The following is an 18,610-nucleotide window of genomic DNA, read 5'->3' as shown; positions in this document are numbered from 1 at the left end:
AGTCCAGATGAAAAAGCACATGAATTCCCGTGGTACAGTGCGCACATGAGAAAAGGTGCAGTCCAGATGAAAAAGCACATGAATGCCTGTGGTACAGTGCGCACAGGAGAAAAGGTGCAGTCCAGATGAAAAAGCACATGAATTCCCGTGGTACAGTGCGCACATGAGAAAAGGTGCAGTCTCGAGACAAAGGATGTGAATGGCTGTGGTACAGTCCCAAACAGTGGTGCGAAGGAGACATTGTTGCTGTCTGCTCTGCCGGTGACTTTTAAATAATAGATTTGCATCTCACAGAGGGAGGGGGCGTAGGCAGGGGGGGAACAGCGGGAGGTGAGGTGTGGAGAGAGAGAGAGAGAGAGAGAGAGAGAGATAAAGAGAGATTAAGAGAGAGACAGAGACAGAGACAGATACAGACGGAAAAAATAGACAGACAGAAACAAATAGACACAGAGAGAAAGTACTAATAAGAGGGCGAGAGAGAGAGAGAGAGAGAGAGAGAGAGAGAGAGAGAGAGAGAGAGCGAGAGAGAGAGAGAGAGCAAGAGAGAGAGACAGACAGACAGACAAAGACACAGAAACAAATAGATACAGAGACAGAGAGAGTGAAAGTAAGAAAGAGAGAGAGAGTGCATGACAGATGGTGTGTTCCATTATTCGCCCTCTGTACTGTGTACCTTGTTTGAGTGCAGTGAAGTACCCTTTCCACCCTCCGCGATTCACGAGGCGAGTACATTCCGATTCCCGTTCTGTCTGATACACTTAACGGAACGTTGGTCGCGTGTCATCTGAGTTTACCAACCGCCAATATGCAATTCATCACGGAAGGCACTGTGCGTTATGCTGACACTTTTTAAAGTTACCCCTGCCTCTAATACACATGGCGATTGTCTTTGGAATCAAAACTTTGCTGTTATCACGGAGATTCAGCCGTTTGACAGATCTGACACTCAACTACGTAACAAACATGGCGGCCGTTGAGTGCGAAAAGTGTACAGTAACTCCACACTTCAAAAAATTGCCGTTTCGGGGGCGCTATCCGGGTAATTTACAGTACACTTTACCGTCGCGATTAGAAATGGAACACCCTGCGTACCCAAATACAGTGCGGAAAGGGCGGACAGTACGAGTATTGGAACACACCAAGAGAGATAGCATGCAAGGGGAAAAAAATAGAGGGACAGAAAGAGTGACGGGAATAGAGAGAAGGGGAGCGGAGTGAACGGTTCTAAGAGATTATCGAGCGAGCATCTCACCAGAGAGTATGGAGACAGACAAAATGACAGACCGTGAGGAAGAGACCGAGACAGAGGCAGAGTGAGAGTGAGAATGAGAGAGAGAGAGAGAGAGAGAGAGAGAGAGAGAGAGAGAGAGAGAGAGAGAGAGAGAGACAGAGAGAGAGAGATACACACCCTTGCGTGCCCACACACACCACACAATGTGTGTGTGTGTGTGTGTGTGTGTGTGTGTGTGTGTGTGTGTGTGTGTGTGTGTGTGTGTGTGTGTGTGTGTGTGTGTGTGTGTTCTCACCAGAGAGTCGCTGGCGCACTGGAAGACGTAGCACATGTACTGACTGGGCCCACCCGACTCCACCGGCTCTCTGCAGACGAAGCCAAAGTGATCCGTCTGCTTGATACCCTGTTGGGGTGCGTGTGTGTGTGTGTGTGACAGGGAGAGAGAGAGAGGAAGACCGTATGAGTGCAGCAAAAACAAGGAAGAAGAATGTCTCCAATGACACAAAACAATATTATAATCATCATTTTTATCATTCTCATCAGCTTTAGCGAGACCTTTCCTGGTTTAAAAAAGGTTAAATGAAGAATTACAAGAATTACACTACAAAATGCAAACAGCTCTGGTAAGACATGCAAGATAAATAATGAACATCTGGTGACGGCAACTTGACATTCTTCAAGAATCATAGCTGGAGTGCAAAAAAAAAAAGAAATCCAAAGGGGAATTGGCTTGAGAGATCAGCATCACAGATAAAAAGCTTGGGAAATTTGAGGATAATTGCTTCCAGATTGTGCGGTTTTCATAATGGATTGCACCATATGAGTTCATACACGCATGCATGAGTGTACTGTATCTATCTAGCATTGTGTGGGCGGTGAGTGATCATCACGTGGTCCACAAACCACAATTTCCTGTTATTTCTAATTGCAACTGATTGGGAATCAGACCAACGGCTCCCCATAGGGCTCTATTGCAGCATTTTACTGCCAAACTGCTCGAGAGAGAAGAGACAGGCATGAGCATGTTCAGCGGTGAAAAAATGAATAAATAAATAATCTGTGGCTGAGACATAAGTGAGAGTGTTCATGGCTATATATGTATTTTGCTTGTTAGAGGTTTATTGAAAAATATATTACAATGGGATTTAGTTGCTTTAAAAGAGTTTGCAATCGGCAGACTGTTTCTTTGTCAGTAAATTGTCTTTTGAGATAATCATAGACGAGTTTAATCCTATAAATCATTAACTGGACTGGGGAAAAGCATTCCTACGTTTGGTGTATTTTGGGAACAAGTGTGTACAGACAAAGGGGAGAAGAAGAGTAACTCCGGTGGACACAAACACACATGTGCATACATACAAACGCATGCACGTACGCACGCACGCACGCACGCACGCACGCACACCTTCAATTAAGCCCGAAAACACTAACCTGAGAGCAAGACGAAATGTCTTTGAAATTCTTCTCCAGCACCACCGTCTTGGAGTCTGGGCTGATTAGATTTACCTCAAAGCGGCCCACCTGCTCAGAAAGAGGAGAGCAAAGAAGAAAAGAAGAGGAGACCAGGGAAGAAAAGAAGTGGAGAGCAGAGAAGAAAAGAGATGGTAAGAAAAGACGGGGAGGAGAGAGAAAAAGAAGAGGTGGGAGAGGTTCATTAGAAACCTGACCCGGATGCATTGATTTAGTATGCTCAGAACCCAAGCGTGCACTGTCTCAAACACACACGCCCACGCACACACACGCACAGATCTTTTAAACCTCATGCGGGCACACACTCACACACCTAAAAGATCAGAGACAGACAACCAAAATGTGTTACATAGTAGCCCCTCTCCCCACCCAACAAGAAAACAGCACTCTATGACAGAGAGGTTGAAACACTAACCCCAACCCCATCTCTGGCAGCTGACAAAGATCCTCCTGGCAGGCAGCCGTGCCAGTGTACATATTGATGACTTACAGCAGAGCCACTAAGCTACTCTGGCTCGGGCTGCTATTCTGCCCTACCAAGGCAAACTGCAGTAACAACCACACCAACAATGAAACTGAGAAAAATGCTCTAAAGCCTTGGTAAGGTAAGCGTACCCATTAAGTACCCACCAAAATCTAGATTTCTGTATTTTTCAATCATATTCACAGACTTAATAGTAAGATGTACCTCTTTTCTCAATGTTTATTAATGAGTTGATGCACATGGCAAAAGTCTGAATTGGCTGAAGGTACCATTGGTACCCATTAAGCCCACTTGTGTTCCAAATACAGTAAGCTCATATCGTTAATTCTCTATCAAAATAAGCGCAGTAGTTTGGATATTGTAGTGGTTACTGAAAATTTGACATAGCAATATTTCTAAAATAGGACACATTTGGACCATAAGGCCTAGTCACAAGACAAAGGAGATCATATTCATATTCATTGCAAACTCAATTTTGACAAAATATGTAGTTACTGCACTTTGCCTTTGTAGGGCAGTAGGCAAGGCAAGGCAAGGCAGTTTATTTCTAAAGTGCATTTCATACATGGAAGCAATTCAATGTGCTTTATAAAGAGATAAAAACCATGCAAAACAGAAGACAAAAAAACATAAAACCATAAAACAATAGCAGCGCAAGGCGTGCTGTAAAATAATATAAAAACACAAGACAAAGTCAGATAAAAACAAGATAAAGAGGCACGAAAAAACAAGAAAATAAAAGTATAACAGATGAAAATCCCTAATACCCATGAGAAATCTAAAAGAAGGTATCTGAAATCAGCTTCGTTTAGACTTTGGTTTTAAAACATTGAACAGATGGGGCACTTTTAATAATCTCAGTACTGTTGAATAGTGGCACTGGATGGCGGCCATCAACTGAGGGGCCTCAGCTCTGGTGGAGCCATGTGTGTTTGTGCAGATGTTTTCATATGTTTGTGTTAGTCTGTGTGTGTATAAACTGTAGATATGTTTGCATGTGTATGTATTGTAAATGCCTGGGCACATTTGTGTCAGACCATGGACAAAAAAGAGTCACAGGGTGCGTGCGTGCGTGCGTGCGTACGTGTGTATGCGTTTGAGTATTTATGAGTATGTGAGTTAGCCAGTGTTTGTGTCCGTGTGCTGGGTGCTGTGCCAGTGCCACTGACTGACAGCCAAAGATGTTAAAGTGATTCACGAGCATCGAACCCAGACGCCAAGCCAAGCCAGTGGGGTTGCTGTATAGGATATCCAGACTGGCCTGTTTACGGCTGTGGCCCAGAGAAGCAGAGGCAGAACAATTGCACACGGGTCTCCAGGGCAAAACACTGAGAGGGCCCCTCATACGGCCTGCCAAAGCCAAAGCCCCCACCATCAATTTGGGAGGGCCCTGGGCCCAGGGGAAAATGCCCTGCTCGCCCCTCCTGTAGCTCTGCCCCTGGCCAGAGGCCAGTGTTGAACTCAGTCAGGCCCCCTTCTCTTCTCCTCTTCTCTTCTCTTCCTCCACTAGCCTCTCCTCTCCTCTCCTCTCCTCTTCCTCCACTGGCCTCTCCTCTCCTCTCCTCTCCTCTTCCTCCACTGGCCTCTCCTCTCCTCTCCCCTCCCCTCCCCTCTTCTCTTCCTCCACTGGCCTGAGCCTGACCATAGCCATATATATATGAAACACCTTTGGTAAATATTATAGCAAGCCAAGCCAGTACAGGGCAGACAGCGCAGGGCCTGTTAAAGTTGGATGGTTATGTAAGAGCGGAGAGTAGTGGTTGAGGTTTCTGCTGCTGGCACTAAGGTGTTAAATCACGTGCAGCCACAGAGCAGACCCGGCCGGGCCGGCAGGACCTTGGATACCTGACTGACCACCCCCATATACACGTGATGTGAGTGACTGACTACACTAGTGTGAACGTTGGTGAATGTGTACGAGAGTGAGTAAGTGAGAGAGAGAGTGGTGGAAAGAGAGTGTTCATGTGTGTCAGTGAAAGATTGAGAAACAGAGAGAGAGAGAGAGAGAGAGAGAGAGAGAGAGAGAGAGAGAGAGAGAGAGAGGGGGAGGAAAAAAAGAGAATGCAAGCAGCCCCTTAAACTAAAGAGAAAAACTTGCATAGACATACTAGCATTTTAAGCTTGCTTCTCTAGTTTCTTTTCATGAAATTGTGGTATCACGTGAATGCACCTGGCTGGCTACAACACTTTTGTGTAAATTGAGAGGGGGGAAAAAACGTTTGCATCTTGGAAGGTACAAGGAAGACAACTTTGTAGCTATCTACTAAACTAACACTTGAGCTGCCCTAGCCCCAGGCCAGACTCTTGACATGATGTGTATGTGTGTGTGCACTGTACTAAAAAAAATAACTAACCCTTCTTGGCATTGTTGTTCTGTATATTTCCTGTGTACTTTGTATCTGCTAGTGATAGAGTTGGCTATGATTATGTCCTTGCTTGTAAGTCACTTTGGTTATAAAGCGTCTGACAAATGAAATGCAATGTAATGTCATGTAAAAGACAAGCAGACCAGAAGGAAAGAGGAAGTCCAACACTGAGACCGGGTTTAAGTGGGAGATAACAGAGATAACGTCTGAGATAAGAGAGGCAGCATGACAACATGAGATGGGGCTCTAAATTAACACCAATCAAACATCCAAATGTTGGTGAACTTTCAGTTTGGCTGGTAGAAAAGACCCACTCACAATACTAGCCACTTTAACCCGTTAGTGCGTGTGTTTGGCTAATAAGATTAGCATCCTGTAGCCATTTTGGCTGGTGATGGAAAAAAAAGTTAATTTTGTAGGTAGTCCTGAGTACGTCATTAAGGCATCAGACTTGTAGACAAAAGGTTGCCGATTCGACTCCCGACCCCCCAGGTTGGTTGGGGGAGTAATTAACCAATGCTCTCCCCCATCCTCCTCCATGACTGAGGTACCCTGAGCATGCTACCAGAGAATCATATATGAGAGTGAGATAAAGCAGGCGGTTCTTTTCCGGTATCCACTTTACGTCGGGTGAACGCCCCTTTAGGAGACCTTCGATTAGGAGACCTTCGGAGTCTTGAGGTAGAGAATAAATGGAGTCCCCTTAGCGCTGTAGATGGCGGTAGCGCACGTCTTGTGCAAATACCACGAAAAGAGAAGAAGAAGGAGGGACAACGCCCCCTTAGGAGACCAAATTTTGAGCACACGCTTTTGCATTGAGTGGGCGTGTTTTGATTCCTCTTATTATATATCCATCCTCTTTGATGCTACCGTACTGTCCTGCCGCACTGTTCCCTTGGGGTGACACTGGTTGCTTCCCCCTAGCACAGGTGAGGCATAAAATGCAATTTCGCAGTGTGCAGTGTTCAGTAAACACTGACTTGTGTGCTTTGGAGTGCTGTGGCACAATGACAATGGGAGTTTCCCACGTGGGCTTTAAGAGCCCTGACGGTATCTGGGTGTCTTGGAAGGTACAAGGAAGACAACCAGACAGAAAGGAAAAAGGAAGTCCAACACATCAAGACCAAGTTAAAGATTGAGTGAGAGATAACAGACATTAAGTTGTAGATAAGAGAGGCAGCGTGACACATAGTGCACACATAGGGACGAGGTGGTGCTAAAGCACCTGCTCCTTTGCCCATACTGCGTGAAAATGGCTCTTTTGAAAACTCTTTTTTGTTTTCAGTTTTCAATGCCCTTTTTGTCACAATGTACTGTGGTCCATGTTGACATCATAATATACAAATGTGTCACAGTATGTCACAATAATTTCCCGATATAATAGCCTCTAAACCCTAGTAAGGTAGTCAGAAGTTCCACATGTCCTAGCACTTGCCCCCCAGAATGTCTGTGCACGCCACTGGCGTGACCACGAGACACGGCGACCCACCTGGAAGAGCATGGTGCGGTTCTTCTCGGCGTCGGACGGCTGCACGTGGTTGCTGGGCGCGCTGGCGTGGCGTCTCCTGGCGGACGCCGCCGCCTTGAGCGAGGCGTCGCGGGGCCTCCTCTGCACGCTGCCCGCCAGGCTGTTGCAGCGGGCGCGCACCTCCTGCCTCCCTCCCCCGCCGTCCTGCTCCTCGAACCCGGAGTCCTCCAGGATGCACTCGGGGAAGGCGCTGCGGAGGCTCCCCACGCTGGCGCTGCTGCTCAGCCCAAACACGGGCCCTCCGCCCAGGGGGTCCACCATGGGGAGCTCCTCTGTGTCACCTGGTAGTAGTGGTAGCAAAGAATCGTCTATTAGAGTAATGCCTCTTTTCCACTGCAATTTTTCTGGTTGGCCCACAGCTCGACACACAGCGCGACTCAGCCGCCACTTTCTGCTCTTCTATTGAGCTGTGTCGAGCCCAATTGAAAAGCCACCATAGGGAGCTCCCCTGTATCACCTAGTAATAATAAATCATGAATAACAATAATGCATTTTATTTAAAATCGCCTTTCAAAACATGTGGACACTGTACAGAGACAAGCAATAATACAAAATACAATACAAAATACTGGCTCTATCTCAATGCCCAGTGTTCTAGCCTTGCTAGGACGTGAAACGCCCAGTGATTGGATACTCTTTGGTGAACTCTGCGGAGTATCCAATCACCAGGCGTTTCACGTCCTAGCAAGGCTAGAACACTTGACATTGAGAAGTAGCCACTGTCACCTAGTAGTAGTGGTAGCAAAGAATCGTCTATTAGAGTAAGATACCCCAAACCTCGAGTGTGCTCAAGTTCTGTCTCCTAAGGGGGCATTGCCCCATACTTCTCCATTTCTTTCTGTGGCGTTTGGTGACGGCTTGCACAAGGCATGCCTTACCGCCATCTACAGCGCTAAGGGAACTCCATTAGATCTCAACCAAAAGTCTTCAAAGGTCTCCTAACCGAAGGTCTCCTTAAGGAGCATTCACCTGACGTAACATGGATCCAGTCAAGATACATCAAGTATGGGCTTGATGTTTCTTACTCTAATAGGAAGATCTTTGGTAGCAGAAGTAATAGAAGCTTTAAATGTATTATCCCCTATGTGGATATTTCTTTCCAGTCAGTAGATGAGATATGACGACAAACTCAAATAGAACCCCCAAAGCACATTGTTAAACATTTACCCCAAGACAACACATTTGTCGAAGTACATGACAAAAGATATTGGACATGGACACTGGACACGGGACATAGACCGATGTCAACCATCAACATGCTTATGTGGCAATTAGCCGATGTCATGACTGGTCTTTAGTTAACAAACACCCTGCCTACATCCTCCGACATCTGTCTGTCATGCTAACCCACTAAAATAAAATTCAAGAATTACACGTGTGGCTTTTCCACAAAAAAATATACGAATCTGTTTGCTCACTAGGGGTGTAAATCACAGCCTTCATGACGATACGATACGGTATCGATTTCTTAAAGCAGGGATTCGATTATTTTCGATACTTAAGAATTCCCCACGATACAATGCGATTCGATTTGATTTGATTTTTTCCTATTACTTTTCCACTACTATTGTGTTATGGAGCTAGGGAATTGCACAGGGGCCAGCGATTTGATTCTTTTCGATACTTCAGAATGCCACACGATACGATGCGATTCGATTAAATCGCCGGCCGATACTTCGATACATTTCGATTTTATTTACACCCCTATTGCTCACACCCAAAGACCTTGTAAAAAAACAGTTTGGAGTTGAGTGAACTCTCTCTCAAAAAAAACCCCAACAAAAAACCCATCAACTGTCACCTCCAGCTCCGTTTCCCGGCACCATCGCCTCCTCCGCCTCTTCGGCCTCCGTGGCGCTCTCGCTCAGGGCGGCGCCCAGGGGGTCATCGCCCCCGACGATGAACTGTACGGGGGCGCAGTTGTCAGTGGAGTGGCGCTGGCCGTTGAGCAGACGCAGGCGCTTGCGCTCCACCTAGGACACGATATGATATCAACTTCCTTTTCAAGTTCACTGAAATTCATTTTGCATACCTGACAAAGACTCATTTACAGTAGAGCAGGACAGGACAAGCATATAACCAAGACGTATAGCAATCTATTAACAGCCTTAGGGGTGTACGGTAACCGCGGTATAATATCGTGTGCAGTATTTTTTCATCAATGATAGAGATTTTGTCTCATACCGTCTACCGCAATAGCGCATTGCGTAGATGTAGAGTTATAGTTATAGACTAAAAGTTTAAAAATATGTTTTCAAATTATTTTAATGACAAGAATTCCCACATAGATAAAACAATGTCTGACCAGTCATTTCCAAAAATAAAATGCAAAAAATGGTGTTTTGGTCATTTTGCCACAAAACGCTTAATTTTAACATTTTATACACAAATGTACAATACCGTGATATATACCGTGGCTAAAATTATACCGAGGTATACATTTTTGGCCATACCGCCCACCCCTAAACAGCCTAAACAATATTCTGGGGCAGTCGTGGCATAGTGGTTAGTAGGGAGGTGAACTTAAGATCAGAGGGTTGGAGGTTAGAATCCCACCTTTACCCGTCCTCCCTACACCTCCATCCATGGCTGAAGTGCCCTTGACCAAGGCACTGAACCCCAGACTGCTCCAGGGACTGCAACCAATACCCTCTATCTACATACATAACTGTAAGTGCCTTTGGGTCAAAGCATCAGCTAAGTGTAATGTAATGTAGTTTGATAACAAACCTCGTGCTGGCGGAACTTGTCGATGCAGTCGTCCACCAGCGTGGGCGGGGTCTTCTTGCTGGCCACCGCCACCTTGCCGCGGTACAGCACCTCGAACTTCTGTGAGTTGTAGAAGGACTCGTCAGCGGTGCTGTTACCGCAGCTGCCACTGCTACCTCCGCTGCTGCCGCCATCTTGTTTCGGCTTGGAGTCCTCCTTCAAGGCAACCTTGGACGCCTGACGGATGCTGCCGATCACCTCGGGAACCTGGGGGGGGGGGAAATGGGGGACAAAAAAGGGACTGTGTTTAATAATGTTTCATGTTTAATAATGTAATCACACATTGGAGTAGTGTTTGTCGACGGGGGCAGTACAGCCCCCCAGGGGGTGTTGGGGAGCCATAGGGGGGCGTTGAGAAGGATACAGTTGCTTAGTTGTCATTGGGGGCATTAGTCCATTCAAATTTTGTAATAGTAAGGTGGGCGTTAAGCAGGCTCAATGGGGCGTTGGGAGGCTTAGGATGAGGTCCAGGGGACGTTTGTTCAGAAAAGGTTGAAAATCACACATTAGTAGAGCATCACTGAGTACTGAATACTGAAATGAGTTGTTTTAACGGTTTTGCACCTCTTGGCTTGGTGCTCCTGAATGTTGATGTGCTATTCACCATTGGCTATAACGAAGAACACTAACAAAGTTTGAAAGAGTCAATTAGCAATTCTATGTGACACATTTCGATTTCCATACTGCAGAAGATGAAAACTACATGTGATTCTTTAAGAAAGTCAACAGGTTGATATATTAATAAAATGCTTGATGTGTGAAACCCGGAGTTCAAAAGACATGAACACGCACGCACACACACACACACACACACACACACACACACTCACGTACACAGTGTAAACAACACAGTTCACGACCTACACACCATCCACTCGCATCCACTACATACTATGCAAGATACACGAAACAGAGTGACCCCTGTTCTATCTGTATTACCCATGAAATATGACAACAGCTACACATACACGCAAGATTTACTGCAGCCAATCAGATGTCACGCAAGCCCTAAGCACGCGAGCCGATGAATGAAACCGAGGCGCAAGGATTGTTTCAGTCTCTTTGACAACCATCATCAGAGCCAGCCACTTGCTGTTGAAACCGTACCATCATCAATAACATCAACATTTTTGAGCATCACCGGACAGTGTGGAAGATCACGACAGTAAGAACATCAACAAAAGCCACATGTTAGCTGACAGCCACGTCGGTAAGACAACTCTCTTATGTGACAAACGAAACACTGATATTTACCGCCACCTCCGGCACTGATGCACTGATTCTGCTAACAGGCTAACCCCTCGAGAACCACCAGAGGCATCAACTTTTCACCATCATCACAAATCACCATCTTCAGGAGCGACGGTGAGGAATAACTGTGCTTTAACTCTTGTCCTCTCATCTCCTGCACTGTGTGAATGGATTAGACACAGAAATGTTAGCAATGCCCGACAAGAATAACGGTTGCCCCGAACGTTCATTTCTGCTAACAGGCTAACCCCCGAGAACTGCCAGGCTTCACCATTCACCGCTGTGTCTATCAGTGTACTCACCGGATTCATCCCCTTGAGCACATCATTAGGAGCAACGGTGAGGAATAACATCTGTTTAGCCGTTTAGTGCCCTTGTCCCATCTCCTGCACTATATCAATGGTTAGCCACAGAAATGTTAGCAATGCCCGACAAGAATAACGGTTGCCCCGAACGTTCCCAATGCACTGACCAAGCTAACGTTGTAAGCGTCACTGGTGAAAAAGAATATGTTTACGATCTTTACAGATACTGATTACTGATACTGATTACTGATACTGATAACTGATATTACTGATAACTAATATTGCTGATACTGACTACTGATACTGATAACCATTAGTAGCCATTACTAATTATTGATATTTATAACCATCAGTAGCCCATTACTGATACTGATGCTGATTACCATCAGTAGCCTTACACTAGTTACACTAGCCTTACAGTAGTTACTATTATTTACATACACTAGTTATTATTACTGATGGGTTCTACATAAAGAGAAGTTTATTACTATTTATTTAATGGCAATTTAACTAAGATAAGAGGATAATTTCATTGTTGTTATGAATGTAATGTTTCATTGCACTATGCAATTTATTGAAGCCTTTCACAGTATTTAATTTAAAGTAAATAGAGGGTAATTTTTAGTGCAGTTTCTTCTTACATGAATAGGCCTATTAGTGTAAGAGGATATTAAGCATGTCTCTGACAGTGATCCCTTCTAAGCTTTAGATTCTAATGTGTATTTTATGTTTTATGTTGTATGTATTTATTGTTGAGACATTTTGAATGTAGTTTTATTGGACTCATTGCTACCTGCGTTTTGTAGAAAGGCATTGCACATGAACGACTTGTTTTCATGCACTTGAATTTAATGATTTGAGAAGATTTAAGAAGATATGTGATATGTCATCCCAGTATGACTATTATATAATTTAGATAATATGATGCATCCTAGATTAATTGTACATTGTACTAATTGAAATGTATGGATGGATGAATGTGACCTATCAGGTCAGGTTTTTTTGGAAGGATCGAAACTAAAGAAGACGACTGGGCCAGGACTTCACCTGGTCAAGGACACTGATGGCGAGCCTTTCCCAGAGCCTTTCCCAGAGCGACCACAGATATCATTAAGTACCCTACCAAGGAACTTTCCCCCCCCTTTTCCACTTTTTACCATTTTTTATTTTGTTTAAGGCCACGTGGACCATTGTTTATTTTAAGTGTGCACACTGTTTTATTTTATTTGGGGTTTTATACACTTCTAACATTGTAAACAATATACGAGTTTTTCACTCAAAAAGGATTTATCTTGTCTGACTCATTATTGTGCTTAACACTCGCTCCTCTCTCTTACTTAGATCTTCTGATCCAGGTCCTAGTATTATTGTTATTTATTTTAATTGTAATTCACTTTCTTAAAGGAAAGCCCGGTTACATATGCATAATACATATCATAAACGTATACTGTATGTCGGCATCACAAAAGAGTCTGAAACACGCTACCACTTAACTACACACACACGTGTCCCTACTAGCAGTAGGGACACATTATTAATGGGCATTTTAGCACAAGAGAGCAAATCACTTTAAAAGTCAATTTCTCTGTTTTATGGGCCATAGCTGTGCCCTACCGCACAGGATTCTCTCTGGGGGCTATCAGCAGCTCATGTAGGCTAATGGGGAGAGGATAGCAGAAGAGTTTAGCTCAAACTCAGGTGATAAATCAAGGACGGGGGGCCTTGGAGACCAAAGAAGAGCCCTCCATAGTACCTCTCTAGACTAGGGTTGCCAACTGTCTGTGAAAAAAATACGAGAAGCTTTATCATTGCGGGCCTGTCTGATGGTCCTCCCCCAGAACAAAAAACAATTGTATTTCCTGCATTTCTACCAAATTGTGTCCCATTTCAGCTCAACACAGAACCGTACTTAAATGTCTAAAGACGGGACGATTCTGTATTTCAAGGGTCGATTGCCAACCTTGCTCTACACTCTGCACTGGGGGGAGGCTACATTGAGTCATGTCATAGTAAATTCCTCAGCGAAAAAACAAACAAACAAAAGGTTGAATATTGTGGCATTAAAACTAGCTGAATGCAGCAATATTTTTTTTTTTCATTTCCCCTTTGTTGTTTTATTACAGTGTTCGGAGTTAGGACAGCAGCCAAAAGGAGATGGGATATCAATACATGGGTGTGGACCTGCTATTCTTGTGACTTATCGATTAGCTTGAAACACAATATCCTGTTTGTCTGCCTGTCGTCTTCTCGCTCTCTCTGTCTCTCTCTAAGACACACACACAGTCAAACACATACCCACTTTCTCTGACTTTTCTCTTTCTTTTACAGTAAACAGCTACTCAACACTGCCCAGGCTCCTATATGCATGTTGCAACAAATATATGGACCGATTCGCAAACAGGGGAGGGACTAAAAATCCTTGGCAGAGTTTTGCATGAGAACAGCACTAATGCTGGCAAAAGGCTGCTCTGCTGCATTCATTTCACACACACCCACTAGCAGACATTATGAACGCAGGCCAGGCCAGCACATTTGACTTGTTGATAACTCCCATAAACAGAGCTGACAGCGTAAAATAAATTGGACACCCAAAGGATGGCGACATCATTTTTCCACAGAATTGAACTCGTTGTTTTCTCTTCCTCCAGCTCAGACTGTACAAAAACAAAAACCTATTCAAGCATGCAAGTGAAATGAGAATAAACTAGACTGCAAGATAAGTCTTGTTCAAAGAGCAATAAAAGCTCCATGACTCCATGATTTTGGGCTGCGCGAGACAACTGGCTCAGATACAGTGGCAGTAAAGTAAGCGACCTACGTCAAAGCGTTATGGCAACAACACAAGCGCTTGTGGTGGTGGAAGGTTTAAACAGGGGCACCTGCAGGCTATTCAGGATCCGACCTGAGGCTCTGGAGACAGAGCAGAATGGGCAGCACTTGGCCTTCTACATCCCTTTCCATGGGCAGATAATACAAAAAAACCTACTACATTTTACTTAGATCAGGGGGAGGGACCTTTTTCATTCAAGAGCCCACTTCAAATTCATCCAGGGGCCGAAAAAGTCCTCCGAGGGTCGTACTATGAACACAAACCAGGATTTCCCCCTGCACTTCAGGCCTTTACATTACCTTACATTAGATTGCATTTGGCAGACGCTTTATAATAAAAGCGACTATATTGAAGGCAGCCACCTTTAAAACAGACCACACCATGTCTCGGTCCTCTGAATATAACTTAATTGTATTGCAAATGTATTTTCTAAGATTCCATTACAAAATATGTCATATTTCATGTGAAGCTGCCTAACATTGAGGTTCATCACTAACTGTAGGGCCCAAACTCATCACTGTGAACTCTATGCCAGAGTTAAATGGTCTTCACTGACTACCAGGAGACTTACTCACTGGTATACATTTATTTACAAGGCAATACTCGGACTACTGCCACCTTACATCTGCAGCCTAATCACAGTGAGGAATATTGAGTCTTATGGTCTGCGCTCTAAAGGCCATTTGTTACTCTCTGTCCCTTGCTTCCGCAAAGAACTGGGGAAGAGGGCTTTTGTGTTTTCAGCCCCTACCTCATGGAACAATCTACAAAAGGACTTGAAACTAACAGATCTGATTCCATTGAACGATTTTAATTCCAAGATGAGATCACTTGAGTTGAGACAGAGTCTATTGTCTGTAACTGTTTCAATTGAAGTGTTATTTTACTTGATTTGTTATTTTAATGCAACTGTGTAATTTTAATTTTGTAACTTGAGCCGCCACTTGGCCAGGACCACCCTAATCTCAACGGGTTTATTTTTCCTGGTTAAATAAAAATTAAATTAAAAAAAAAAAAAAAAAAAAAAAAAACATACACCGGGGGAAGGATAAAACGGCCTCCACGAGACATAGGTTCCCCATGCCTGGTTTAGATCTATTACACTGACTGTAACTAACAGTAATGTGCAATGATAGTGAGATGTTCAGTTATGTGTGTTAGATTTAAACCAAAAGTTGAGGTGACTCAAATGTGCCATCCGAGCATTAATAAGGCTTCCCCAATTAAAAAAAAATGTTCAGTGCAGAGCTGTTTTCTTCACTTGCATACGTTTACAGTTGCTGCCAAGTCTGAATACTATCAGGTGTGCAATTCAAATAACCAATAAAGCAGCCCTCTAAACAGATGTACTCCACGCTTAAAGTATTCCTTTGAGTAACAGCAGAGTCTGGTGCATGCATGCGTGCATAGTACGTGCATGCGTGCAGGGCTGACTCAGTTCTATAAATAACTGCTGAAGTGACTCAGTGTGTTAAAAAGACTTCAATGTATCTGTGGCATAGCAAAGCAGAGTGTGTGACATTGTTGACAGTGGGTCACTCGTGAAACCTGCAGAGACATGCTACTGTGTCAGTTTAGCACGGTGGTACAGGGAGCGCAGAAAAAAGTGGCAGTTTGTCCTAGGGCTGTGCAATATATCGTATTCATATCGGGATAACGATATTTCAGTGTATCGATACCAAATTTCATAATATCGATATAAACAATATTTTGGTCAGTTGCCTCTACTACCAAAACAGACAGCAACAGAGCCTTCCACTCCACGTGAGCCACTGCCAGCACAGCTGACTTGCAGCCAACCTACACTCACTCAGAACACCCTGTGTGTGTTTCCCTATGACTACTCTCACGCTACTGAATAGACGCAACGGCTTTCTTTGAAAAAATATATCGTTTGCAAATATTGTGATATCAATATTGAATAAAAGCATCGTGATATTGATATTTCCCAGTATCGAGCAGCCCTAGTTTGTCCTCAGGTTCACTTAGGCGTGTGTGTGTGTGTGTGTGTGTGTGTGTGTGTGTGTGTGTGTGTGTGTGTGTGTGTGTGTGTGTGTGTGTGTGTGTGTGTGCGTGTGCGTGTGTGTGTGTGTTTTAAGCCTTTCATTATTTTTCAGACAGGACAGTGGGAGATAGACAGGTAACGAGATGGGAGAGAGAGACGGGTGAAGGTTCGGCAAATGACCTGGGCCAGAATCAAACCCGAGTCGCCGGTGTAGCAGTCTAGTGCCACGGCTGGGCCCTCAGGCATGTGTGTTTTAGTTTCGAACGGGAAAACCTCCATGACAGCTGTGAATACAATTGGTCAAAAGCTTAGAGTGATACTGTCCCATTTTTGGAAATAAGCTTATTTTGCACCTCTCTCTTGAGTTAAATGATCCTGTACTTTCAACCATTCTCTGAGTATGGCAGTGCAAATTTTACATCTAAGCAAGCAGTTAACATTGAGTCCTATGAGACCAGTTAGTTGCCAGCTAGTCTCATAGGGCTCAATGTTAATTGCTAGCTTGTAGGTAAAATTGGCACTGCCATATTAAGAGAACGGCAGGAAGCACAGGAGGATTTAACTCAAGGAGAAGTGTAAAATAAGCTTATTTCCAAAAATGGGACAGTATCACTTTAAGGGCAATAGTTTTTTCGAGTAATGTATTGCAATTCACTGTGCAAGTCCAATGAGTAGCTAGAATGGGTACAAGGTAGCAGCTTAAAAGTCAGAGGTTAAAATAAGGGTTTAGTTATGCAATAGCCTGGTTTGGGATGAACTGGACTGTAGAATGAATGCCAGGCAACCAAGCTTCACACATTAAACGTTAAAATTAAACAAAATGTTATGGAAATGTCTGCAATCACGTTCAAGAACTTTCTGAAAATGGGGGTGTGTTCTTTTGACCCCAGGAAGAATAGCTAATGCTAAAAGCAAAAGCTAATGGGGATCTAATAAAAACAAAACAAACAAACTGGTGGTGTACTAATGAATAGCACTAACATCTTCAAGTTATATTGGTTGTATGTAATGTATGTATGCATGTACAGTATGTCTGTATATAGGCCTGTGTCCTCTGTTTTTGTCAGTTGTGCAATAGTACACTGTAACAAATAGCTGTTTATTTACGGCAATTCTGCAACAGCATTCTACTGTTTTTCGAAAAAACAGACAACTACTGTGAAAATATTACTTTGAGTCACATATTGAGCATAAACAGTAAGTACTGCACAATAGCAGTATTCGCCGCTGTGGAAAAAACTAGAGATGCACCGGATCCTGATTTTTAGGATCCTGCCGGATACCAGATCCACTGAATAAGATCCTGCCGGATCCGGAACCGGATACCGGATCCTACAAAAGGGTTGAAACATATAGTCTACTCGCACACGTGGGCCCTTTTTATTACGTTGGCGCAAACTATTTTTTAGACTCATTGGCTTATTGCCACACTGCCTGCAATAGCCGCTTCCAAAGGGATTTCACTCCATGCAGTGATAGGGGTTGTGAAAGACTGAAAAGCCTAGGCTAGACATGCACCAGACCCTGATTTTTAGGTAACATGCCGGATACCGGATCCACTGCTTAAGATCCTGCCGGACCCGGACCCTGTGAAAAACTCTATTATCCTGACGGATCCGGAACAAGTTATTTTAGGCAGCACCATTGAAACCCATTCATCCTCCACTTGTCCGTGATCACCATCAAACTTCAATACCACCTGAAGAACTGAAGTCATTCTGACTGGTTAAAGATTATCTGATACTATCAAGCATGATGAAACAATTTCTAAGGAAACTACAATACTTAAAAAGTGCTTGATGCAGCAAAGTGTGAGTAGCACATGCATTTTGATAGTGATGAAAGTGTGAATGCCTGAAACATTTTAAGAACTTGTAACACTCTTGCAACAAGCAGCCCCATCTAAACCAATCTGCTAATCAGTGCCTGGCCTCACCTGAGTAGGGCTGTTATGCCATTATTCAATTACGGGCGTCACCTGCCAAGGGCCTGATGACTCTGGTCACATGGTACTCTTGCACCTGTATATAAATCTGGACTATCAACACTTCAGTTGCTTGCCTGCCTGCTGGCTGGCCTGCATGGCACAGCATAGCACTTGTTTGCCTTCAAGCTTGCCTACAAGCTTGCTTACATGCTTGCACACTTTCCTCTTTGTGAAAGCTTGCTGTATGTGGCATCATTTGTGGCATTGTTGCATATAATGTGCCTGCTGCAAATTAGGCATTGCTCTGAGAGCTAGCTTGTAGTGCTGCTTGTTTGCTGTGCTACTTGGTGTAAAATATTTTTTTTAAAGACTGACCAATGCTATATTCATCATTGGCTCATCAAGAGATACAGTAAAAAGCCCACCTTGCACACTATCATTGTA

At 44.0% G+C, this 18,610-nt stretch overlaps 1 protein-coding gene across 1 annotated transcript in view; it reads right to left on the bottom strand.

The window, feature by feature from the left end:
* tbc1d4 (TBC1 domain family, member 4) overlaps positions 1 to 18,610 on the bottom strand; it is a 105,265-nt gene that overhangs the window by 70,524 nt on the left and 16,131 nt on the right. Inside the window, exons 2-6 of the mRNA XM_063213026.1 lie at positions 9,810 to 10,055; positions 8,881 to 9,052; positions 7,041 to 7,360; positions 2,663 to 2,752; positions 1,527 to 1,634 (exon numbers count right to left, since the gene is read on the bottom strand). Of these exons, the coding sequence (XP_063069096.1) occupies positions 1,527 to 1,634; positions 2,663 to 2,752; positions 7,041 to 7,360; positions 8,881 to 9,052; positions 9,810 to 10,055 (936 nt within the window). The remainder of the gene's footprint in view (positions 1 to 1,526; positions 1,635 to 2,662; positions 2,753 to 7,040; positions 7,361 to 8,880; positions 9,053 to 9,809; positions 10,056 to 18,610) is intronic.

Source organism: Engraulis encrasicolus, chromosome 13 (assembly GCF_034702125.1).
Source record: "Engraulis encrasicolus isolate BLACKSEA-1 chromosome 13, IST_EnEncr_1.0, whole genome shotgun sequence".
In the NCBI taxonomy this organism is placed as follows: domain Eukaryota; kingdom Metazoa; phylum Chordata; class Actinopteri; order Clupeiformes; family Engraulidae; genus Engraulis; species Engraulis encrasicolus.
Note: the sequence above shows the minus strand (reverse complement) of the source record. Positions and strands in the feature narration are given on the sequence as shown.